This window comes from Erinaceus europaeus, unplaced genomic scaffold (assembly GCF_950295315.1).
Source record: "Erinaceus europaeus unplaced genomic scaffold, mEriEur2.1 scaffold_910, whole genome shotgun sequence".
Taxonomy (NCBI): domain Eukaryota; kingdom Metazoa; phylum Chordata; class Mammalia; order Eulipotyphla; family Erinaceidae; genus Erinaceus; species Erinaceus europaeus.
The window spans coordinates 8,486-34,782 of NW_026647411.1; the positions used below are offsets into that span (position 1 = coordinate 8,486).

The 26,297-nt window shown below is 37.6% G+C and overlaps 1 protein-coding gene and 1 non-coding gene across 2 annotated transcripts; both read right to left on the bottom strand.

The window, feature by feature from the left end:
* LOC103113009 (ankyrin repeat and IBR domain-containing protein 1) lies at positions 1-24,204 on the bottom strand. The gene is made up of 6 exons (XM_060183995.1): positions 24,021-24,204; positions 16,858-16,975; positions 7,227-7,435; positions 4,869-4,957; positions 1,884-2,028; positions 1-264 (listed from the first exon to the last, which is right to left on the bottom strand). The coding sequence occupies exons 1-6, from the start codon at positions 24,087-24,089 to the stop codon at positions 16-18; spliced, it is 879 nt and encodes a 292-aa protein (XP_060039978.1). The 5' UTR covers positions 24,090-24,204; the 3' UTR covers positions 1-15.
* On the bottom strand, positions 22,298-22,461 carry LOC132536330 (U1 spliceosomal RNA). The gene has a single exon (XR_009547954.1). It is a non-coding gene; the product is annotated as a U1 spliceosomal RNA (small nuclear RNA).
* Positions 24,205-26,297: the final 2,093 nt, after the last annotated feature.

Here is a 26,297-nt window from a genome sequence, read left to right on the forward strand (position 1 = left end):
GACATGTGATTTTTTTTAAATCAATATTGAATAGCTAATAAAAAAATGAAGTCTGCGAGGAAGGTGATTACATTTTTCCATTTTGTCTTGTACTGACCAGCAAAAGAGGTGTCCTTTTCCACAGTCCACAGCAGGAGCTCTGAGCAAGGGGAAGCTCAGAGTATCAGAACCAGATGTGTTTGACCCTTGCTTTGTTAGTCTCACTGCTCTTTCACAGCCTGGTGTAGGACACCATTTAATGGCAGGATTATTTTCCACAAAGGCCTGTTTAAACAACAATAACAAAATACAACAGGAAACATTTTAACTCTAAATTTTAATACAGAGTGTATCTTATTCCAGTTTACTTTAAGGTAAAATATTTAAAAAATTCAGTTTACATTTTCTTTAACCAGAGAACTCAAAATATATTATTATTGAGAAATCATGTGTATAATAGTAAAATGAAAAGATTACACAACAGTATGCAAATTAAAAAGGTTTTCTCATAAAATGTGCCACTTTTTTGATGGAAAATAACTATAAATAGGAATTTGTGATTATTAATCATGTTAAGGCAGTAAATTTCTAAATGGCATATTACTAATATAAAAATCAGGATCATCGTTTCTTTTTTTTTAAGATTTTTAAAAATATTTATTTATTCCCTTTTGTTGCCCATGTTTTTTTTTAATTGCCGTAGTTATCATTGTTGTTGTTATTGATGTCGTTGTCGTCAGATAGGACAGAGAGAAATGGAAAGAGGAAGGAAAGAGAGAGTGGGAGAGAAAGATAGACACCTGCAGGCCTGCATCACCACCTGTGAAGAGACTCCCTTGCAGGTGGGGAGCCGGGGGCTCGAACCGGGATCCTTAAGCTGGTCCTTGTGCTTTGTGCCACGTGTGCTTAACCCGCTGCATTACCGCCGGACTCCCAGGATTATGATTTCTTTATAAGGAAATACTAGGAGTATTTTTTAAATTGGGGGATTGTTTACAGTAAATACAGCTGTTGATACATAAATAAATTTTCTTAATTTTCTGCAAAACACTCTCACCCCCAGCTTAGATCTTCTTCTATCATCATACACTGCCTGAAAGCCTGCTCCCTCCCCAAATCCCCAGTCTTGTGCTTTGGTACAATACACCAATTGCTTATTTTAAAGATTATCTGTTACTTTCTACAAAAAAAATCTGTACAAGGTAGTTAAATTTTGGATGAGGGTAGATACCATAATGGTTATACAAAGAGACTTTTAAACTTGAGACTCCAAAGCCCCAGGTTCAAGTCCCCGTACCACTGTAAGCCAGAGCTGAGCAGTGCTCTGGGGAAAAAAAAAAGTAGTTAAATTTTATTTTTTAAATTACATAAAGTAATTTGCACATGCTTCTGAATGTAATTCCAAATTAAGATAAAGAGAAAAAAGAATTAAGTAAACACATAATTATATAAATTTATTTCTTGAAATTTTTAAAATTTGTAAGTTTATATTTGCCCAAGTTGATAATCTATCTCCAAATATTTATCTTTAGGAATAAAAAAATATCTTTTGGAAAACTTAAAATATACAATTTACATTGGATATCATCCTGATCAATCAATTATAAAAGTGCAATTAGCAAATCAGTAAATAGTTTTGAGCAATATCTATTTTTTTAGAGGATGCTATGGATTGAATTCAGGGCCTTATACATGTGAAACATGCACTCTATCACTGAGTATAGTCCTGGGCTGTAAGCAATAATTTTACTTAGGAAAAAAAAAAACTTATTCTGTTTTGTTTCTACATCTGTCATATGAGAAATGCTTAAATTAAAACTTTTTTTTAAATGCCAATAAATCAAAGTTTACTATGCAGGTTTAATAAAATTAAAGTCATGGAACTCAAATAATCAACAACATACTTTAATATCAAACTGTAGGTATCGTTTATCCATCTCCTTAGAAACTACACTTTCTATGATATCCACAGGCACAAGTTGGAAGCAATCATATGCAGGGCAGAAAATGTTGTGAGCTTCACCTTCTTGAATTTTCAGATTCAAAAACCTGTTAAGATCAATTGATAAAAAGAAAAAAGCAAGGTTTCAATTTATTTGCATGTTCTAGTACTTTTTCTAAAGGCTCAGTTTTGTTACTATTAATTAAAATAACACTAATGAATAAATACTGAATATCAACTGTAATACATGAATTCATATAATTCATAAACACTACTGAACATTTATATAAGCTTAAGCATCTGTTATATGTGTGTATTATAGGTACATTTCACATATGATTTTTGTTATTGAGACTTTGTAGGGGGTTGAGCAGTGAAAGACCACAGCATACTCTACTATTTTACAGAGTGAGTGTCAAGGACTGACCCAAGACATTACAAGTGCAAGGGGGTATGCATTCTACCACTGAGACTCCTACCTGGTTCCATATCTATGTCATATACTTTTATAAGTTCCTGTTTTACAACATTATCTCTAGAGACATGAGTCAATATATTCAACACTAAAAATTCACAAATGAATGGCTTAGACAGATGATAATCAATCCTCAATATTTTTTATTCTTTATCTTTAAACAAAAAAAGCACAGGGGGGCAAATGGTGGCACACCTGGTTAAGCAAACACATTACAGTGAACAAGGACTCAGGTTCAAGCCCCTGGTCCCCACCCGCAGGAGGAAAGCTTCATAAGTGGTGAAGCAGGATTGCAGGTCTTTCTCTCTTTCTCTATCTCCCTCTCCTCTCTCAATTTTTTCTGGCTCTACCCAATAATAATACATAAATAAAAATAAAAGAGTACAATGATACAGAAATAAACCATAGTTACTTCAACACATAGGGTAGCAACAGAAGATAACTGCCTTTAATGAAGAAAAAGGTTTGCAGTTTACTATTTCATTAAGACAAGTATTAAAATAAGTTTTATGTCATACTCTAGGAACACTAGTTGAGGAAGTAGGAAAAAGACAACCTTTAAAGCAGAAGAAATCTATTTCATTTAGTCTATGTTAGATTAAGAGAATCTTGAGCTAGAGAATTCAAGATCTGTAATAAATGACATGATATTAAGTAATATAAATACTCTGAGCTTTATGGCTCTTAGCTAGAAAATGCAAATAGCACCAATGCCAAAGACTCTGGGGGAAGGAGGATTTGGGAAGGAATGAAGAGGGTCATGGGTATTGATATGTCCATAAGACAACAACCACCCTGTAAACCATTAACCCTCAAATAAAGAAGGGGAGGAAATGTAAATAATATGTATTTTTTCAAGGTTGTTACATAGATCATATACTATGTGTGTGTAAAGTATTTGTATGGTAGTATGACAGAAGAGAATTATAATGTTTAGTGATTTTATTATTATTATCACTATGAACACCAAAAAATAAACAAAGATTTAACATGTAAACAAAGAGAAAATAAATAGAAAAACAGGCAATTAAACCATCATTCTCTATTCATTATGATCAACAGCTTGGTTATTCTAATCCTGACAGCTTTTTCTTTTCATTCTCTCAGTTTGTTTAATTCTATTGTACTTAAGGGGAAATCAAACTTATTGAGACTTCATGGAATGTGCTCCCTTTGGTCCTCCCACAATCTCATCTTGACACCTCAGAGAAGAGTCCCCACTAGGCAATACTCTCCAGATAGTTTCTTATACTTCAAACCTGGACATGCCTTTAGCTAGTGCCTCTTTTCATTCACTTTATCCCCAGATTAATTTTCTGGCCAGCCTGTGACTTGCACTTTCCAAGAATGTATACTATTATTGATTAATTGAGTGATTGACATCTGCTCCTGGTGAACATTCTCCCACCCCTTCTTTACAACATTCAGACAGAGGGTGAGAGTTACAGAAAGGAGTGACACCATAGTACAGTTCTTTTTTTTTTGGTCTATAGGTTTCTTGCTTGTCGTTCCCATTCATTGTAATAGTCAAGGTAATGTTGGGTTGTCAGTAAAGTTGTGACTGTTTTTCTATGCAAAGATGCACCGTGACTTTCCCGATAATCCAATAGATGCTGAGGAAGTGTAAATCTAAGCAAGGTGACAAAGAAGAACAGAGACAAACATGAAAACTAAAGTCAAATACTCCTGAGGCTGCGTGGTGGTGCATCAGGTAGAGGACACAAATTACCATGTGTGAAGACCTGGGTTCAAATTCCTGGTCCCCACAAAAGGATAGGGGAGAGGAGCCTTACAAGCAGTGGAGCAGTACAGCAAGTGTCTTTCTGCCTCTTGCCCTCTCTATTTCTCTCAGTCAAAAAAAAGAAAAAACTGGCACCAGGAGTGGCAGAATTGTAGTGCAGACAACAAGCTCTGGTGAAAATTGTAGTGGTAAAAAAAATTAAAAATCTGAATATTCCTCTGTAACATTTATGATGCCTAGCATAGACTTTGAATTTTAAATTAAAGAGAATTTAAAAATCTACATCCTCATAGTTTTTTCAAGACTTTTTGCTTATCACAAAACATTTAGCAAATGTATGAAAGTGAATGTTTATTAATTCTTGGAATATAAGACCCCCCCCTCCCATTGCCTCCCCATCACAGGTCTTCTTTGCTCTGGAACAATTTTTTTCAGATAGAGAAGGATAAAGGGAAAGACAGCATAGCACCAAGGGTTCCTCTTGTGCAGAGAGGGTTGGACTCAAACCTGGTAATAAACACGAGCAAAACATAACTTACTAAATTAAATAATTATATCAAAGTAATAGAGAAGATGTCAAAATAAGAAAAAAATTTTTTTCTTAATAAAATGTAATTTTTCAGTTTAACACTGAAATCAATAACATAATTCATAGTAAATACTGACAGCAAATAATCTTATTATCAAATCAGAATGCTGCCATACAATAAAAAATATTAAGATATACTCACGACTCCCAACATCCTCTACAAAAGTCATGTCCACAGGGCATATCCACTGGGTCTTCAAATACAGAAATACTGCACATACAGATGTCACACTGCAGAAGAAGAATAATGATTTAAATGAAGTCATATTTAGAACAGGTTAGGGGAGTTTTTTTTTTTTTAACACCAAAGACCTAAATATTAAAAAATCAGCTTTTAATGTTTCTCCTAGGAAAAAAGCTCCTAGACTTAATGCTTAATGAATTTACTTCCTCCATCCCTCTATCCTTCCCTCCTTTTCTTCTACCAGAGTACTACTGTCCAGCCCTGCTTAGGGTAGCAGGGGAACTGAACTGGGACTTTGGAGCCTCATGCATGAAATTCTTTCGCATACCCAATTTGCTGTCTCCCCCACACTAGATTTACTGAGTTTCAAATCCCACCAGTGGTAGCCTTGACAGGGTCAGACCAAGTGATTTTTTTTTACATGTTCCATGGGTCAGATGGATGTTCCTCATCCCTGCTGTAGAGGAACAGCACATCAATTGTTTTAAGTAAAAATACTAGCATAGTAGCTATAAAAAGTAGTGTTTCAAAACTATTAGGGACATTAAAGTTAGTGTCTACCTTTAACTGAAATAAGTACATGTCTACCTCACTGTAAGATGCTCAGCGGTTCAAATGTTTAAGTCCAAAAGCCAAACACTTAAATCACAACTCTATTATCTTAATCAGCAGCTACGTATTTCAAAAATAACGTAGAAGAAGCAAATCATTAGTCTATTCAGGCCAAGATCAAACCTCCCAGGCCCCTACAGGGCCTGACCCTCAATGTGGATCAACAATGGTAGGGACTGTTCCATTCTCCAAAGGGAGGATGGGCAACATGCTCTAACACTCAAGGAAGATGGGTCCTGAAATTAGTGCAGCCTGGAATGTTCCTAGCCACACAGAATGTGAGCTCTGACCTACAGGGATGCAGAGGTTACGTAGACTCCTATGCTAAATATAGGCCCCAGATCAAATAGATAGGTTTACAGTTAACATTATTTATACTTTCCCCATATTTGGGAACTACTCTCTTCCCTGATCCAGGTGTCTAATCCATTTTCCAACTATGACACCATCTTCCCAGATAATATCTTGGGTCCACCTGCATGTTAGCTGTCAGACTCAAGCAAAAACTAGTAAAGTCATGGACCCCTTAAAATAAACCTAAAATAGACCTACTAGCTTTTTTCAAAATGCAGATCCCCAAATCTTCATCTGCAATATTCTTGCCTTTAGGTTCATGATTAGTCAATAACTTGTTCTGCTTTATACCCTCTTTTTCAGCCACCAGATTCCAGATGCTATCATGATGCCAGTCTTGGGAAGATGACCCCACCAAAATGTCCTGGAACCCTGCCTCCCCAAAGCCCTGCCCCACTAGGGACAGAGAGAGACAGGCTGGGAGTATGGATTGACCTGTCAACAGTCATGTTCAGTGGGGAAGCAATTACAGAAGCCAGACCTTCTACCTTCTTCACTCCATAATGATCCTGGGTCCATACTCCCAGAGGGTTAAAGAACAGGAGAGTTTTCAAGGGAGGGGATGGGATAGGGAGTTCTGATGGTGGGAACTGTACCCTTCTTATCCTATGGTCTTGTCAATATTTCCATTTTATAAATAAAAAAAGGAAAAGATCGAACCTCACACTTCAAAATATTCTCTTCAGTATTAAGTCCTTCCTTCAACTTAAACTCCAGAAAATCTTAAGAACCGTTACTTTATGTTTTTAATGTAGCAACTCAGAATATTCAGAACAGCAATTTTGGGATTTCCATGAAGGGAACTGTTACAAAACTATGTATTTTCTAAAGAATGAGTTACTAGATGCAAACTTTATATAATGTTACAGTTAATAATTTCTAGATGTAGGATTCTGTTTTCCAAAATAACCTAGCTAAAACATGGAGTGCTTTCATATTTACCATATATTTTAAATGGGTAAATCATTAAGGGAATACTAAACTTTCCTGGAAAGTATACAAAGTGGTGTTCCAATTAGAAATATAGATAACAAAAGCACTATTGCTCAGTAAAAAGCAAACATTTAGTATAGAAATGTATCTAGATGACAAACCCACAAGTTTTATTAGAACAAGTATATAATTAACAATATATTATAAATGTCTCTAAGGAAATAAAATGTTATATTTTTTCCTTAAAGTTCTTATTACAAATGACTTTAGGTATTTGACAGTTTAAACATAGTATGTTTAAAATTACAAGCAACTGTAGCTTTTAAGTGAAAATACAGTTGATTTTTCCCAAACTTTTTGCTTTCTAATTTGAATGAAGACAAAACTATGAGAAGTAAACTGGATATTAAACCATACCAAACTAGTGTCCAAATCCCCAGGAGATAAACTCATTTCATCTGGAGAGGTGACAGAAGAGCGTGTGGTCCTTGGAGTCCTTGGAGAAGGAAGTGTGTCCCAGGCATTATACCCAGTTGGTGGTGGAGTTGGCATTTGAACACCTGATCGTTGGCAGCAATTCTCTGGGTTGGACATCCAAGCTTCAAGTAATTTCTCCCTGTCCCAGTCTTTAAGAAAATGGAATGGAGATCTCTCAAAATACAGAGAAAATAGGGTGGTATTTTAAAAGCTTGACAGTAGCAAAAGAAAGAGTGAGGAAAAAGAGATATATGTCATATATGGAAGAAAACTTACTAAGTTTACTATTTTTTAAATATTTATTTATTCCCTTTTTTTGTAGCCCTTGGTTTTTTTTTATTGTTGTAGTTATTATTGTTGTTACTGATGTCGTCGTTGCTGGATAGGACAGAGAGAAACGGAGATAGGAGGGGAAGACAGAGACGGAGGGGGGAGAAAGATAGACACCTGCAGACCTGCTTCACCACCTGTGATGCGACTCCCCCGCAGGTGGGGAGCCGGGGGCTCAAACCGGGATCCTTACACCGGTCCTTGTGCTTTGTACCTCCTGTGCTTAATCCGCTGTGCTACTGCCCACTCACTATTTACTATTTTGAAACAGAACTGAAGTAAGTCAATTTAACTAACACAGAGTCATTTTTCCCAGCCATTTCTACTGATAATAAAAAGAGATAGCTCAGACATTACATTTGGAATTTATTATGTTTGTATTCATTTAGGTTTGATTAGTCATTTTATTGTTTAAAGAGAAATATGTAATTTTATAATGGACTTCACTGATGTAGTTTTAAAATGATTACATAGCTTCCTACAAATGTTAAAAAGCCAACCACAAGTCCTAACAATACAGTTGAGAGCAGGGGGAACTTCTACAGGGATAGTGATTATAAAGTTTAGTGAATCAGTTATTAGACATTTAGTGACCTCTGTATTAAACTGACTTTGAATGTGACTTAACTAAGAATATATTTTCTTCCTAACATGAACTATTGTTATCAGAGTACTTCTTCACTCTGACTTATGGTTTTCCATGAATTGAACCTGGAACATCAAACGTTCAGGCATAAAAGTATTTTGGTAGCCACTTCCTGGCCCAAACACTTATTTTATTTTAAATTATTTACTTATTAATTTATGAGGGGAGAGAGAGAGGGAAAAAGAGAGAGAGAGAGAATGAGAACATGAGAACCAGAGTATTACTCTGGCACATACAAAGTTGGGGATCAAACTGTAATTAATAGACCAAATGCTTTACCTACTGTGCCATCTCCATCTCCTACTGTGCCACCTTCCTTTTAAAATAGCAAAGTAAAGTATGCCATTATAAAGCCCAAAGTCATAAATACTTAACCCTTTAAAAACAATAAACAGTTCGGATGTTAACTCTCTTTTCAATCACCAGGTTCCAGATGCCACCAGGATGCTGGCCAGGCTTCCCTGGACTGAAGACCCCACCAATGTGTCCTGGAGCTCAGCTTCCCCAGAGACACACCTTACTAGGGAAAGAGAGAGACAGACTGGGAGTATGGACCGACCAGTCAACGCCCATGTTCAGCGGGGAAGCAATTACAGAAGCCAGACCTTCTACCTTCTGCAACCCTCAACGACCCTGGGTCCATGCTCCCAGAGGGATAGAGAATGGGAAAGCTATCAGGGGAGGGGGTGGGATATGGAGATTGGGTGGTGGGAATTGTGTGGAGTTGTACCCCCTACCTTATGTTTTTGTTCATTAATCCTTTCTTAAATAAAAAATTTAAAAATTAAAAAACAAAAACCAAAAAACAATAAACAGGGCCAGGAAGACAGCATAATGGTTATGCAAAAGACTTTCATGCCTGAAGCTTTTTGGTCCCAGGTACAATCATTGGCACCATTATAAGCCAGAGCTATGCAATGCTCTGGTCTGTGTTCTTTTTTTAATTTTTAAAAAAATTTCTCTGTCTTTCTCTCTGTATCACTCTCTCATTAAAATAAAATATACAAAAATAATAAATATATTCAATTATTTTAGTAGATGTTTTACATAATTATTTCACTTATTCCTCCTAACAAGATTTTCATTTATTTATTTATTTATTTATTCCCTTTTGTTGCCCTTGTTGTTTTATTGTTGTAGTTATTATTGTTATTGATGTAACTGTTGTTGGATAGGACAGATAGAAATGGAGAGAGGAGGGGAAGACAGAGAGGAAAGAAAGACAGACACCCGCAGACCTGCTTCACCACCTGTGAAGCAACTATCCTGCAGGTGGCTCGAACTGGGATCCTTCTGCCAGTCCTTGCACTTTGCACCACCTGTGTTTAACTTGCTGTGCTACCGTCTGACTCCCCTAACAAGATTTACTATCACTATTTTAGGTGAAGAAACTAAATCCCATGAAACTAGCATAAACTCCCCAGATCCATAAAGATAATGACAAATCTGAAAATAATTTCTTACATTCCAAAGCCTATGTAGACAACAAAATATAGAGATAAGGGTGTTGCAGAGTCCAGTGATGCCCTGTAGAACCATTCCATGGAATTCTATAGCTTGAATACAAGCAGGTATGGAAATTTTCTATACTGACTGTTTTTCAATCACATTAAGACACATATCTTATAATTTAACAAGATCATTAATAAATCAGACATGCAATGAAGATAGACAGGGAACATTTCTAAACTCTATAAACCATATGTGGAGATACACAGAAGTAAAATGGAGGGACATGAGCAGTTTTGTGAAGTTACAATATATCATGTTGAAGTCTGAGGAGATAAAAAATAAGAGGAAGAAAAATTTAGCAACTTAAAATGCATGAGTGCATTACAAGAAATACTGTTAAACAGACCTCAGTGTTTTGATAAATCACTACTTATCTGTAAAGTTATAAATGCTTTTCCTAGAATAGTACTTATTATTTTCTAGAGGGCTCCATGTTACATTTTTTAAAAAAGATTTTATTTATTTATTAATGAGAAAGATAAGAGAGAGAGAAAGAACCAGACATCACTCTGGTAAATGTGCTGCCAGAGACTGAACTCAGGACCTCATGCTTGAGAGTCTAGTGCCTTAGCCACTGTGCCACCTCTGGACCACTCCATGTTAGACTTTTAAAAAATCATAAACTTACATGCTGATATCAAATATGCCAAATTTCTGGGGGTATGGATCGACCTGTCAATACCCATGAATAGCAGAGAAGAAGCAATTACAGAAGCCAGAACTCCCATCTTCTGCATGTTAAAAATAATTTTATCCACACTCCCAGTGGGGAAGAAGTAAAGGGGGAAGATGACCAGATGGCTCTAAACTCAACTCTTTCAGGACCCAGAGAGAGGAGAGAAAATAGAGAGGGATATTGGGATATAGTAATAGGTTTATGTGTTACTTAGAAAGGAAGAGAAGATGGGATCTTAAAAAAAATTAGGCAATTCTATACAAATATAGACAGATAGTTGCAGAAATAATAGTTAACCCATAACTGCAACCTTAGAAAAACTGCTGTATCTTACAATGGAGGGATTAAGGATTCAGAGCTCTGGTGGTGCAAACAAAGTGGAGTTATACCCCTGTTGTCTTGTAATTTTGTAAATCAGTATTTAAAAAAGTCAAATACATCGAATTTTTAGTTTTATTAACTATAAATCTATTTCAGCTGTATTCTGTATTATTCATTTGGTAATATTTACTGAATGTCTTTTATGAACCAGTCTACTATGTCAGGCATTAAGAAGCTAGACACCTACTTTCATGGAATTTATTGTCTAGTAAGGAGAAAGACATGAGGAAAGACTGACAGAGAAATAGCACCACTGTGCCATGAAGAAGAGATGTGAAAAATTCTAGTCAGGAAGTCAGGAAAGATGACTCTTAAGAACTAGTCTGGATTACACATTTGCAAAACAAGTTCAAATTAACAAGGTAAAAGGGAAAGAGAAAAGCGCTCCACACACATGGTAAACAGCGTACTCAAAGGCCTTGTGGCAGGTAGGAAGGAGGCATAGTGGTAAAATTTAAAGGGTCAATGTAGCTGAAACATGGTGAGCAGAGGGGAAGCATTTAAACAAGAGGTTGAAGAAATAGGTATGGGCTAAGCCATACAGAACTGTAGAAGAGGCACCTCACTCCAGGGTTGATTTTTTTTCATTCAGAGAGAGAGAGATGAGAGAAGGTGAGACAATGCAACACCAGAGCTGTGGCACTCCTGTGTGGTGCTGAGGCTTAGACCTTTTTCTTAAGACAATATGTCCCATTCCTGGTGAGTTCTCTCTTAGCTCCGTGGAAGAAGAATTTCTATCATCATTTTAGGAGTGTATGAAGTCAGTGAGAGGTTGAGGTTTGGGTTAATAAAAATACAATGACATAATTAGACTTGAAAAAGATTATTCTAGTTATAATATAGAAAAACAAATTTTGGGTACCAGGCAGTGGTGCACCTGGTTAAGCACATACATTACAATGCACAAGGGCCCAGGCTCAAGCCCATGGTCCCCACCTGCAGACCTGCTTCACCACTTGTGAAGTTTTCCCTCTGCAGGTGGTCTCTCTGTCTTGCTCCCTCTCCATTCTCAATTTCTCTGTCTCTATCCAAAAATAAATAAATAAATGAAAGAAAAGAAAAGAAATTTCTGCTGATTGGGAGTCGGGTGGTAGTGCAGTGGGTTAAGCACAGGTGGTGCAAAGCGCAAGGACTGGTGTAAGGATCCTGGTTCAAGCCCCCGGCTTCCCACGTGCAGGGGAGTTGCTTCACAGGCGGTGAAGCAGGTCGGCAGGTGCCTGTCTTTCTCTCCTCTCTGTCTTCCCCTCCTCTCTCCATTTCTCTCTGTCCTATCCAACAACGACATCAATAACAACAATAATAACTACAACAATAAAACAACAAGGTCAACAAAAGGGAATAAATAAATATTAAAAAAAAAGAGAAAAGCAATTTCTACTGAAAAAATGGAGGAAGGGTAGACCAAGCGCAAAGTTTATGTGGAGTATAAATAGGAGATGATGGCAGTTAAGTCAAGGCTGACATCTAGTGTGGAGATAAAGAGAAAGGGAGAAGTTTAAGTTTTGGAAGGTAAAACTGACAATTTGCTAACAATAAGATAAAGGGTATGAAGGAGAGGAAATGTTAGTGTCCCAAGATTACCCAGGTGGTTAGTTGATACTGCTATCTACGTATAAACAGAATACTAGAAAATCCAGTCAGTACAAGAGAAAGTGTATGGGGTTGGGTTTTGTTGTTGTTGTTGTTTTAAATTTAGAGACAGGAAGGCAGAGAAACAGAGAAAAAGAGACCACAACACCAAAACTTCCTTTAATGTAGTGGGGAAAAGGGCTCAAACACACACTTCATGCATAGTAAAGTGGCACATGGAGCTATTTCAGTGGTCCAGAAGAGTATAACCTTTATTTTGTACATGATGGGTGTGGGGTGCTTTTGAGATAGCCAGAGATGTTTTCAGATAAGCACTTTTGTATGAGAGCAAGAACTCTAGTGAGGTCTTTCATTCAGAGGGAAAAATGTATACTTATAGTAGCATTGGGAGAAAATAACATTCCTAGGAAGAGAGTAGAATGAGACATGAAGAGGTGTACCATCAGTGTTTAATTGCCTATAAAAGACAATGCATTTCCAAGGGATCTTAAAAAATACTCCAGTCATGGCTGGAAAAGGAACAGAAAGCTGAATCAGAGAAAAGAGTAGCTCCCCAATATGGGAAAGGGATATAAATATTGTTGACTGTAAATCCCATCAATTTGATTTGATCTGGGGCCCATATTCAGTTTAGGAGCCTATTTGACCTCTGCATCCCTGTAGATCTGAGCTCACATTCTGTAGTCATGAGTAGGAACATTCCAAGCTGCCCCATTATAGACCCATCTTCCTCAGGTGTAGCATAGAGTATATTGTCCATCCTCCCTTCGGAGGATGGGGAACATTCTCTACTGTTGTTGATCCAAGTTGAGGGGGGGCCCACAAAGGGGTCTATTTTGTTGTTCCTGATAGAGATGACTGGTAACAATGGAGAGAGAGATTTACCTTTTCCAGCCATGACATCATCTCCCCAGACAATAACTTGGATCCACTTGCATATCAGATTTCAGGCTCGGGAAAAAAAAACAACAACTACTATAGCCACAGGCCCATTGGAATATAACTAAAATATGCCTACTAGCTATCTACAAAATGGAGATGTCCCCAACTCTTCATCTGCACTATTCCAGTTAGGTCCATGATTGGTCAACAATTTGTTTGGCTTTGTATGTTAACTCTCTTTTCAACCACCAGGTTCCAGATGCTACCATGATGCTGACCAGACTTCCCTGGACAGACAACCCCACCAATGTGTACTGGAGCTCCACCTCCCCAGAGTCCTACCCTACTAGGGAAAGAGAGAGGCAGGCTGGGAGTACTGATCAACCTGTCAACACCCATGTTCAGCGGGGAAGTTATTACAGAAGAGAGACCTTCCACCTTCCTTCTGCATCCCACAGTGACCTTGGGTCCATACTCCCAGAGGGAAAAAGAATAGGAAAGCTATGAGAAGGAGGGAATGGGATATGAAGATCTGGTGATGGGAATTGTGTGGAGTTGTACTCCTCTTATCCTATGGTTTTGTCAATGTTTCCTTTATATAAATTAAAAAAATACTCCAGTATAAATTTACTGTTTAACTTTCTGGTTTACTGGCTAGAATCCAGAGATAACCTCAGAAAGCCACTATGTTTAACATGACTTGGTCTAATCTAGCCAGGGTCCTTGAATAACTTACTGACCTAAATGGAAACACTTCATAATATGATTAACAAATGTTTAGTGTGTGAGTCTACACCTTTGTTACAGCAGTTAGGCTACCCTAAAATACAACCGTCATATACACACTAAAGAGTTTCCTAGAAGAGGTGATTTCTAAGGACAAGCAAGAGAGGGTAAGAAAAGGTAAGGCTGAGAGCCTAGGCAAAGCAGTGTGTGTCATGAAGGTCTATTTCCAGAATTTGGATGGTGCCAGTCTGTGGAGAACCAGTGAAGAGTTTTTCAGTAGGAGCAGTGGGAAAAGAAAGAGCTAGAAGGCACGCGTTTGCTTGTGTGTGTGTGCTTGTGCGTGTGTGCATGTGTGTGTATTTGGCAGGGTGGAGGGGGTAAGAGGGAGGGAAGTTTAGATATATTTAGAATATCTCTCATATTCAATGAGGAAACTGGCCAAATGTTCAGAGATGAAGTAGATCTTAAATGTCAAGTTTCTGATTAAGGAACTAGATGAATATTGATGCCCATGAATCAAGGACTGATGAAAATGATGAGTTAGTTGTAACTGTATGTGGCAATTGTAAAAAAGAAAATGTTCGAGGCATTTGAAAATATAGCACTGAGTACCATACTGGGTTGTAAGTACATTCTATGTGGATTGTGAAACCATTGTTTTCATTAGATAAATAGGTATAGCAATATTTCTTAGAGATTAGTTCACAGAATACTTTTTTATAACACAGTTTTTTGCATGGCCCTTCACCACATGATTTAGATTATCAGGGGATCTACTCTAATTTTCCTAAGCAATTCTTATTTACAGGGTTGTTGTAAAAGTCATGATGCATCTTTGCACAGGAAAACATAGGCTAGGAAGACAGCATTATGGTTATGCAAAGTTCCTTTCATGCCTGAGGCACCAAAGATCTCAGGTTCAATCCCTAGCATAACCATAAGCCAGAGCTGAGTAGTGCTCTGGTAAAACAAAACAAACAAACAAACAAACAAAAAAGTCATTACTTTTCTGACAACCCAATTCACTAAAAATTAAGAGCCACTGGTATAAAAAGTAAAGAGAGTGTCAAGGAAAGAAACTGGGCAGTATCAATGCTGAAGTGAGTGATCTGGAGGGTTACATGTCAAATTATTCATAATGTTGACCAGGTAATTATGAAACACCTGGAACTAGAAGGAATCATGTTAAGAGATAAGGCAGGAAAAGGAAGAATACTGGATGATTTTACAGATGGACTTTAGGAAACAAGGCAATGGACAGTACAGGGTGACTCCTCAATGGACTATAGTCTATCACAGTAGATCAGGGACTCAGAAGGAAGAAGGCTAAGATTACTAAGGGGAGGTTGGAGACCCAAGTCCCTAAGGTGGAATAGATGATGGTTTGGTTGAAAGTAAAATGTATTATACCTATCTTGGAGAAATGCAGAAATGTAATCTTCTAAAAGAAAAAAAATCCTATAAATCAACATTTCCTTGGTAAAGTAATAATTAGAATTTTTTAAAAATAATTTTCTTTTTTAAAAATTTTTTTTAAAATTTATTTTATTATCTTTATTTATTGGATAAAGATAGCCAGAAATAAAGAAGGAGGGGGGCAATAGAGAGGGAGAGAGACAGAGAGACACCTGCATCCCTGCTTCACCACTCGTAAAGCTTTCTCCCTGCAGGTAGGGACTAGGGGCTCGAACTCAGGTCCCTGCATATTGTAATACATGCACTTAACCAGGGGCGCCACCACCTGGCCCCAAAAATAATTTTCTTAGACGGCCTCACCAATGTATCCTGGAACCCCATTTCCCAAGACCCCTACCTCTTTAGGGAAAGATAGAAACAGGCTGGGAGTATGGATCAACTTGCCCATGGCCAGCAGAGAAGCAATTACAGAAGCTAGAACTCTCATCTTCTGTACCCCATAAAATCCTGGGTCCATAATCTCAGAGGGATAAAGAATAGGAAACCTTCCAATGGGAGGGCTGGGATACAGAACTCAGATGGTGGGAATTGTGTGGAATTGTACCCTTCTTATTCTATGGCATTGTCAATTATTATTAAATAAAAAAAAATTTTCCTTAAGTACTAAATAAAGTTGGTTATATAGTTAAACAACAACAAAAACTTAAAAGAGATAATATTGCTGTTGACTCTAGTTTTATCTTGCACATTTCATGGTAAGAAATAATTTCTATAAAACATACAACTCATGGTAATAGTAACACAGATGTTAGGTACTTAAATGACGTGAGCAGAAATAAATAAACTAGGACTATAGAGTCCACCTCTCAATCCTGCTTGAACCAGATACATTTCTAAAATTAAATAATGTTTGTTTATTTATTTACTTATTTTTTTTATGTGTATTGAGTCTTTGTGCTCCATACTACCAGCCAAGGTGATTTTTTTTTTATTCTTTGAGATGGAGGGAGAGGGAAAGACATCATAGCACTACCCTACTAATCATGGTGCCAATCATGTGTTCATATATGGTACTGGGAGTTTCAACCTAGAGTCTAACCAGGCGAAGGCATGCAATCAACCAGGTGAGTTAATTTCCAGTATCCTATCAGTTGATTTAGTAACCTGATTTTGAAAAAAAAAAAAAGGAATTTGCCATTTCTTTTCTATGATTTATAGCCAGTTTATAGCCATCTACAAACTACAAACTCTGAGGATGTTAAGTACTAGTCATTGTACAAAAGTAAAATTAAATAAGACTTGTTTAACAAACTATTTTATTGTGTATTAAAATAATAAAATAGCCCTCATTTAGCTCTAGAAAATTTTAAAGGCACCCATGTCATCAAAACATAAGACATATTATACTGTACCATGAGCTCGAAGTAAAGCCTCAGCAGTAAACAGGGGAGCCTGAAGCATGTCTGCAGTTTCCACAATTAGCATATCTTTCAATCTACGAAGATCCTGAGGCCTTAAACCTTCATATGACTTTGAAAAAAAGAAAAAAAATTAAGCTGACTATTATACTCTTAGAACATTCTAAATGCCTATAAACAAATGATTTCACCTGATAATTTATTATATGATTATCATTTGTTCCAGTTTCAGTTTGGCTACTGAAGTCAAAAAGACTGTATTCTATACTACCATCAATAAAATGCACTATAAAATACTCATTTTTAAGCCAGAAGATGAATGCCAGGACTCTTACAACTCATTATTGTAAAATAAAAATAAGAAACTAAAATGCCAAGACCTTACTGAAAAGCTGAGTAGTATAAAAAATATTAGTTATACTAATGTATAACATACCACTAAGGAACAATCATGATTAAAATTCTCAATTATCTTTATATAGTAGTTTCTGTTTGCAAACCAACCAGTGTGAATCTGTCTTCATTTAGGCACAGTTTTAATCAAAGAACTACTATACAGTTACACTTAAAACCCAATTGATGGGGCCAGGTGGTGGTGCAACTGATTAAGCACACCTGTTACAATGCACAAAGACCCAGTTTCAAGCCCCTGGTCCCCACCTACAGAGGGAAAACTTCACAAGTGGTGAAGCAGTGCTGCAGGTGTCTCTCTGTCTCTCTATCTCCCCCTTCCCTCTCAATCCCTGACTGTCTCTATCAAATAAATAAATATAATTAAAACATTTAAAAAAATATTTGTTTATTCCCTTTTGTTGCCCGTTTTATTGTTGTAGTTATTGCTGATGTCATTATTGTTGGATAGGACAGAGAGAAATGGAGAGAGGAGGGGAAGACAGAGAGAGGGGAGAGAAATACAGACACCTGCAGACCTGCTTCACTGCCTGTGAAGCGACTCCCCTGCAGGTGGGGAGCTTGTGGCTCAAACCGAGATCCTTATGCTGGCCGGCTCCCTAATTAAAACATTTTAAAAATCACTTTTAAAAAATCCAATCGATTATCAGTAGAATTATATGATACATAGACCATCTAATATAATACCTATTATAATATAATACCTATTATAACTGCCGGAGAAGTCTGGGCAATTACAAAATTTTAGGAAATATAGTTGACAAATGTTTTAGAATTAGTTCCTATCTTTATTTCTTGCTTTTGCAGGAATGGGTTATCGTGAAAATCATTTAATCAGTTTTACTTAATCCCATATGACTAGCACTCATTTCATCAACTTGTCATGATGCTCCTATGTGACGTGGGGGCTGAAACTCTACTTCCTGTGCAAGGCAAGGCATGTGCTCTACTGGCTGAGCTATCTCCTAGACCCTATACGCAAAGCTTTGAATGGGAAAAACCTTTACCCAAAAATATCCTAGCCAGCAAATTTGTCACTCAGATTTGAAGGAATATGGAACTTATCGGGGCAACAACAGTTAAAAGAATTCACTTCCCAAAACCTAGATATAGACCAGATCCTGTAAGATAGAGCATATGTTCATATGTATTCATAAATTAGGGCAAAATATATACCTGAAAGCAAAAATACACAATAGTCTGTAGTGAGTCAGTATAAAGTTCATAATGAAATAGTGTCTACTTAGACTTAGATACCTTCCTCACCTACTTCCTATTACAGTTCTCTCACTCACTCCAAAATTAACCTCATCAAAGCAAGGACTGCAAAAGCAGAATAAGGGCAAGAGACTGACATACTTTAATGATGACTCTTTAGTCACTATCAGGCCACCCCATCAGCTGGGGCCCTATTCGGGGAGTTCTGAGATTCCTAACAGACATGATGGGCCTAGACCTCAAGTAAATCCCTTTTTCTTTGTTACAGTTCATCTCTATCAGGAACAACAAAATAGACCCCTTTGTGGGCTCCCCATAGGACCCTGCCCTCAACTTGGATCAACAATGGTAGAGAATGTTCTATCCTCTGAAGGAAGGCTGGAAAATATACTCTATGATACACCTGAGGAAGATGGGTCCTGATATTGGGGAAGATTGGAATGTTCCTACTTAATGACCACAGAATGTGAGCTCAGAACTATAGGGATGCAGAGGTCACATAGGCTCCTAACCTGAATATGGGCTCCAGATCACATCAAAGTGATGGGGTTTACAGTCAACGATATTTATACACCTTTCCCATATTTGGGAGCTACTCTGTTCCCTGATCCAGCCTTCTGGTCCTTCTGCCAGCAATGACATCAGTTCCCCAGACAATAATTAGGATCCACCTGCATATCAGATTTCAGGCTCAGGGGGAAAACAAACAAAAAGCACTAGTATAGCACAGGCCCTTTGGAATATAACTAAAAAATATGCCTACTAGCTATCTACAAAACAGAGACCTCCCCAACTCTTCATCTGCACTATTCCAGCCTTTAGGTCAATGATAGTTCAACAATTTGTTTGGCTTTGTATGTTAACTCTCTTGTCAACCACCAGGTTCCAGATGCTAGCATGATGCCAACCAGACTTCTCTGGACAGACAACCCCACCAATGTGTCCTGGAGCTCCGCCTCCCCAGAACCCTTATCCCACTAGGCAAAGAGAAAGACAAGCTGGGAGTATGGATCAATCTGTCAATGCCCATGTTCAGCAGGGAAGCAATTACAGAAGCCAGACCTTCAACCTTTTGCATCCCACAATGACCTTGGGTCCATATTCCAAGAGGGCTAAAGAATAGGAAAGATATCAGGGGAGGGGATGGGATACAGAGTTCTGGTGGTGGGAATTGTGTGATGTTTACCCCTCTTACCCTATGATTTAGTCAATGTTTCCTTTTTATAAATAAAAAATAATAAAAAGAATTCACTACCCCTGGAAAAGGATGACAGAGGACCTAGTGGGGGCTATATTGTTATATGGAAAACTGAAAAATGTTATGCATGTACAAACTATTGTATTTACTGTTGAAAGTAAAACATTAATCCCCCGAGTTAAAAAAAAAAAAAAAGAAGTCACTACCATTAAACCAGTTCTTTATGAAAGGTCTTCTATGAAAACAGGCCTTTACACTCAAGACTTCAGAAGACTGTCAAAGGAGAACAGGGGAATGGGCTTTAAGGGCAAAGTGAGTCCAATAGACTTTGTTGTAGAGGAATCGGTACTTTGGTGGCAGTGGATGCAGTGTGGTAACAAATTTTGAAGAAGTGTTAAATTGTACTTCTAAAACATATACAGCTGGGTGGGGGTAGATAACATAAAGGTTATGCAAAGAGAGTCTCATGCCTGAGGCTCTGAAGTCCCAGTTTCATTCCCCTGCACCACCATAAGCCAGACCTGAACAGTGCACTGGTAAAAAAGTAAATAATAGGGAGTGGGGCAGTAGCGCAGTAGGTTAAGCGCACGTAGCGCAAAGCGCACGGACCTGCATAAGGATCCCAGTTCGAGCCCCGGCTCCCCACCTGCAGGGAAATCGATTCACAGGCGGTGAAGCAGGTCTGCAGGTGTCTATCTTTCTCTCCCCCTCTGTCTTCCCCTCCTCTCTCCATTTTTCTCGGTCCTATCCAACAATGATGAAAACAATAATAACTACAATAATAAAACAACAAGGGCAACAAAAGGGAATAAAGAAAATAATAATAATAATAAATAAAATAAAATATATACAGCCTTGTTAACCAAGGTACACCAAAAGCAAAACAAAAGAAAAATTTAAGAATTCAAAGTAGTGGACTGGTGATATAGCATACTGATTATGCAAAGAGACTTTCATGCCTGAGGCTCTGAGGCCCCAAGCCCCAGGTTCATCCCCAGAACCATCATAAACTAGAGCTGAGCAGTACTCTGGTCCCTCAGTATCTTTCCCTCTGTATCATTAAAAAAATAAACTATAATAATAGTAATAATTGGGGCTAGGCAGTGGCACACTTGGTACAGTACATGTTATAATGCTTAAAGACCCCAGTTCAACCTCCTTGTCTCCACCTGCAGGGGGAAAGCTTCATGAGTGGTGAAGCAGTGCTGCAGATGTCTTTCCTTCTCTATTTCCCCCTTCCCTCTTGATTTCTGTCCTCATCCAATAATTAAAATATTTAAAAAAATCAAAATTTAATAAAAGTAATTAAAAGTATATTTAATGTATAAGAAAGTTATAAAAACCTGTAAGTTAAAAGACATAAGATTATATAAATACAAACATCCTCAAACAAAGTGCAGGGGAGCAGGTGGTGGTATACCTGGTTGAGTGCACGTTATCATTTGCAAAGACCTGGGATCAAGTCCCCATCCACCACAACCACCTGCAGGAGGACCCAAGTTGAAGCCCCCAGTCCCTAACATCATGAGGAAAGCTTCATAAGTAGTGAAGCAGTGCTGCACTTGTTTCTCTCTCATCCTCTTCCCTCTTGATTTCTTTGGGTCTGTACTCAACAAATAAATAAGATAACATTTAATGTTTAAAAAGATTATTATACTAATTAATCACTAAGTATGTGGAAAGCAGCCTGGGAGGTGGCATGTAGAATAAATCTCAATCCTGAGGTCCTAAGTCCTATCCCTGGCATCACATGTGCCAAAATGATGTTCTGGAAATCTCTCTCTCCCTTCCCTCTCCTCTCTCATAAATAAATTAGTCTTTAAAATATGTGAAAAACACTCAAAAAAGGGAGATGACATTTCCAATTTCTCTTAATACTATTCTCTAGTCAGCTAATGGATGAGTTTACCAGGAGAAAAAAAAAAGCCAGTCTTTTGGGGTTTAGGACCCTTCTATTCATTTTAGTTTCCTTGTTGTCTGGCCTATGGATCAAGACTTAGACTAACTACCCTGTTCTATACTCAGACCTAAGAAGAAACTGTTACAGCAGAGTTGGTTAAACTTAGCAATTAAGATTGCCACCTAAGGTAATATCCAAATAAAATAAGTTTCCTGTCAGAAAAAGAATCTGGAGACTTCCTGAGTTATACTTTAGTTTGGGGGAAGAGCAATTCTTTGGATGGACTTTTGAGCAGCATACTGCACATTTCTCTCTTCATCTACCCATAAGTTGTCACACAATCAACTTTTTTAAAAAAAAAAATTTATTTATAAAAAAGAAACATTGACAAAACCATAGGATAAAAGGGGTACAGCTTTGCACAATTCCCACCACCAGACCTCCATATACCATCCCCTTCCATGATAGCTTTCCTATCTTTTAACCCTCTGGGAGTATGGACCCAAGATCGTTGTGGGATGCAGAAGGTTGAAGGTCTGGCTTCTGTAATTGCTTCCCTGCTGAACGTGGGCGTTGACAGGTCAATCCATACTCCCAGCCTGTGTCTCCTTTCCCTAGTGGGGAAGGGATCCGGGGAGGTGGAGCTCCAAGGCACATTGGTGGGGTTGTCTGTCCAGGGAAGTCACACAATCAACTTTTTTTTTTTAAAGGGGAGAACGCGAACACAGTCCCCCAGTACCACAAATTTTGCAGTCGAGTTTCCCACATTTGGGGAAATCGCAGGGGTCAGTACATCCGAAGTACAATGGATCAGCCTCGCCCTGGAAAAAACACCTTCGTGATCATGGTATCTCCCCTGCCAGGTAAGTATACACACAATCAACTTTTAACTGAGCCTGACCAGTAGTTTATCTGTGGGGATTTACATAAATTGAATGCTCTCCTGGCAAGACTCTACTATCTCACACTGTTTTTTACTCCTATTTTATAACAAATACCACGCTCAGAAACTGTGTTCATTTACTTTTAAAACTTAGTTGTCTGGGGCCGGGTGGTGGCGCACCTGGTTGAGCATACACGTTACAGTGCTCAAGGACCTGGAGCCCTCAGTCCCCATCTGCAGGGGGAAAGCTTTGCAAATGGTGAAGCAGTGCTGCAGGGGTCTCTCTTTCTCTCTATCTCCCCTACTCTCTTGATTTCTGGCTGTCTCTATCCAATAAATAAAGATAATTAAAAAAAAAACTTATTTGTGTGTGTGTGGTCTCAGTCAATGCCAAAATATAAGCACCCACACATACTATATTAATAATCCACAGAATATCTGTAGAAATAAATTCCAATAGGTGTCATTTATTTGGTCAAACAGAATGAAAAACACTGAAAGTGTCAAATATTAAAAAGAATGTAAGGGAAAGAATTATCTAACAGGCTACTGGAAACAAACAAATTAACATAAACCTTTAGGAAGATTTAATAGCATGTTTTCAAGTGTAAAATGTGTAGTGAGTCATCATCAAACTAATTTCTATAAATCCATACAGATTAGACATTCAGTTCTTTTGACCATTTGAAATACAGTAGCTCAAAAATTTTTAGAATTCTTTGGAAAAAATAAAACTACATGCCTATTTTTTGTGTGTGTGTGGAATTTAAGTTATCATTGAACATCAAGAAATCAGAATCATTTGTGGAGGACAAAACTTATTATTTTATAATTTTATTGAAGAAGTGTCTATAAGACAAGAAAATAGTACAGCTTGTGCATATGACTTGCATGCCAGAAATCTAGGTTCAATCCCTGGTACTACTGACAGCCAGAGCTAAGTGGTTCTCTGGTTATAGGGAAAGTGTTATAAAAAACCAGCAGGTAAGGCAACAAAAGGGAATAAATAAAAATAAATATAAAAAAATATTTATAATAAAAAATAAAAAAAACAGCAGGGTATGGTACAGAATATTGGAAGAAAGGACCTATGTTAGAATAATCCAAGACTGCCTTTTTGAAGAACTAGTATAGATTCAGCCAAGAGAAAAATTGAGAGACGATTTCAGACATAAGAAATAAGAAAGTATCTTGGTGTACTTTTGGTACTGTAATCTGAGTAAATTGTGCTGGAGGCTGGTGAGATAGTTCACCTGGGAGCATGCTTGCTGTGTTATGCACAAGACTCAGGTTTTAAGTCTGCCTGAGGGAAGATTCACAACAAAGAAAAACATTTCTATTAATATGTAAGCAAACATACAAATGTTAGAGGAACAACATGTAGGTTATCTATTATTTTTATAATTAAGGCCATGTAAGTACTGGAGTATTAACATATTGAAACACACAAACACACTCACTCACCACAAACTGATTTTTAAAGAAGGAAAACTGAAATTGAATACAAACCCATAAAATAACTTTATTTAAGAAAAAGCAAAACTGACCTCTCGTTTGTCTAATGCAGCATATTCAGCTTCTATTTCTTCAGCTTCAGGATCTCGTGAGAATACCATTTGTGATTCCAGATTGAGGGCCAAATCTTTGTGGTGTTGTTTTTCAGCACAATCACAAGGAGTATCTTTATTCTCATTCTCAGCAAATAAGTCTCCTCCATGTTTTACTAAAAGCTAAAGATAATAATAGTAATTTTTTACTGCAGAGTTACATGACAGGATATGCCATGCTGTATACTTTTAAAAATCAAATAAGCATAATATAACTGTAAGCACTTGAAATTATAATAATAGCTATTTAGATTCCCAGAAATTCTTATTTCTTTTGCCATGTTTTTACTGTGGCATATCTACATAGCTGCCTGCTCATGAAGCACTTTCTTTACTTTTTTCAAGATAGAAGGTGAAGAACAGAGAGGGAGAAAGAAGGAACAGCACTGCAGCGCTGCTCCACCACTTATGAAGCTTCCCCTTTGTATGGTGTGCCTATGTGGTGGTAAGGATAAAAAGTGTGCTTTACCAGGTGAGCTGTTTCTTAGCCTCTAGGTCTGATTTTAGGATCTGCTATTTTTGATTATCAGCACTGTGATGACCTCCCCTGCTTAAGAATAAAACAAAAAAACTAAGTTCTTATAGTCTAGCTAATGTAAAAAGTTTTGATTTTAAGTTAAAAAATTCTAACTGATTTAAATTTTATAAGTTTATAAATCTCTGTAAGACTTTCTTAAACAAGGATATTGCTATAACTTTAACCAGTAAAGCCTATATATTTGGATAAGGCAAATACTTTCATTTGTATTATTCATTTTGCAGCCAAATAATTAAATATGGATGTTTAAGTCACAAGGTCACTAGTCTCCAGTTTCTCACACTACTAGTTTCAATATTCCCCAAATAAAGGAATTAAAAATTGATAGATAAGGTAGGAAGATGCTCTCTCAAACAATCTCTCTGTCCCAAAGAAATTCTTCCTTTAAAAATGTAATGAATGGGGTCGAGTGGTGGTGCACCTGGTTGAGCGCATGTATTACAATGCGGAAGGACTGGTCCCCACCTGCAGGTGTCTTTCTCCCTCCCTCTCTATCACCTCCCCATTGATTTCTGGCTGTCTCTATCCAATAAAGATAATAAAAAAAAAAATGTAATGAATGAACCAGGGGCTGGTACACCTGATTGATCACATATATCACCATGCACAAGTACCTAGCTCAAGCCCCCTGTCCCCACCTGCAGGGGAAAGCTTTGTGAGTGTTGAAGGTATCTCTCTGTCTCTCTCCCTATCTCCCCCTCCTCTCCCAATTTCTGGCTGTTTCTAGCCAATAAATAAATAAATATAATAAAAATGTCTACAAAAATGCAATGAATACTGACTTGTTCACTACTAAATTATCCATTGGCTTCATACAACTTAAGTGTCACTGAAGGTTAAAGGCTCATGTTTCTCCGAAAGGAAATGAATGCTATGAGGACCAAAATCTAAGAAAATCTTAAAGACTCCAATCATTATCTTAGTAACACAGAAACAATTATCACTTGTTGAGTGTGTTTTAAGTGTCAAGTACTACTAAACACTTCAAGTACAAAAGTTCCTTTAATATTAACAATTCTCTATGATAAAGATGTTATGATGTTATTGTCTGGGGAGATGATGGCATGGCTAGAAAAAGGACCAGAAAGCTGGATCAAGGAAAAGAGAAGCTCCCAAATACGGAAGAGGTGAATAAATATTGTTGACTGTAAACCCAATGAATTTGATGTGATCTGGGGCCCATATTCAGCTTAGGAGCCTATGTGACCTCTGCATTCCTGTAGATCTGAGCTCACATTTTGTGGTTATGAGTAGGAAAGTTCTAAGCTGCCCCAATATCGGGACCCACCTGCATATCAGATTTCAGGCTCAGGGAAAAAAAAAACTAGTATAGCCACAGGCCCTTTGGGACATAACTAAAATAGGCCTACTAGATATCTACAAAATGGAGGACACCCCCCCCCCCCCCCCGCTTCATCTGCACTACTCTAGCCTTTAGGTTCATGATTAGTCAACAACTTGTTTGGCTTTATATGTTAACTCTCTTTTCAGCCACCAGGTTCCAGATGCTAGCATGATGCCAACCAGACTTCCCTGGACAGACAACCCTACCAATGTGTCCTGGAGCTCCAATTCCCTAGAGCCCCGCCCCACTAGGGAAAGAGAGAGGCAGGATGGGAGTATGGATTGACCTGTCAACGCCCATGTTCAGTGGGGAAGCAATTACAGAAGCCAGACTT

What these genes read in the sequence shown, in the direction of transcription:
- LOC103113009 (XM_060183995.1), bottom strand. Translation starts at nt 24,089, where the DNA reads ATGGTATTCTCACGAGATCCTGAAGCTGAAGAAATAGAAGCTGAATAT. An exon ending in CTGCATTAGACAAACGAGAG is followed by an intron (nt 16,976 to 24,020) that starts GTCAGTTTTGCT and finishes TTTTTTTCAAAG; the next exon opens with TCATATGAAGGTTTAAGGCC. An exon ending in TGTAGAGGATGTTGGGAGTC is followed by an intron (nt 2,029 to 4,868) that starts GTGAGTATATCT and finishes TGATCTTAACAG; the next exon opens with GTTTTTGAATCTGAAAATTC.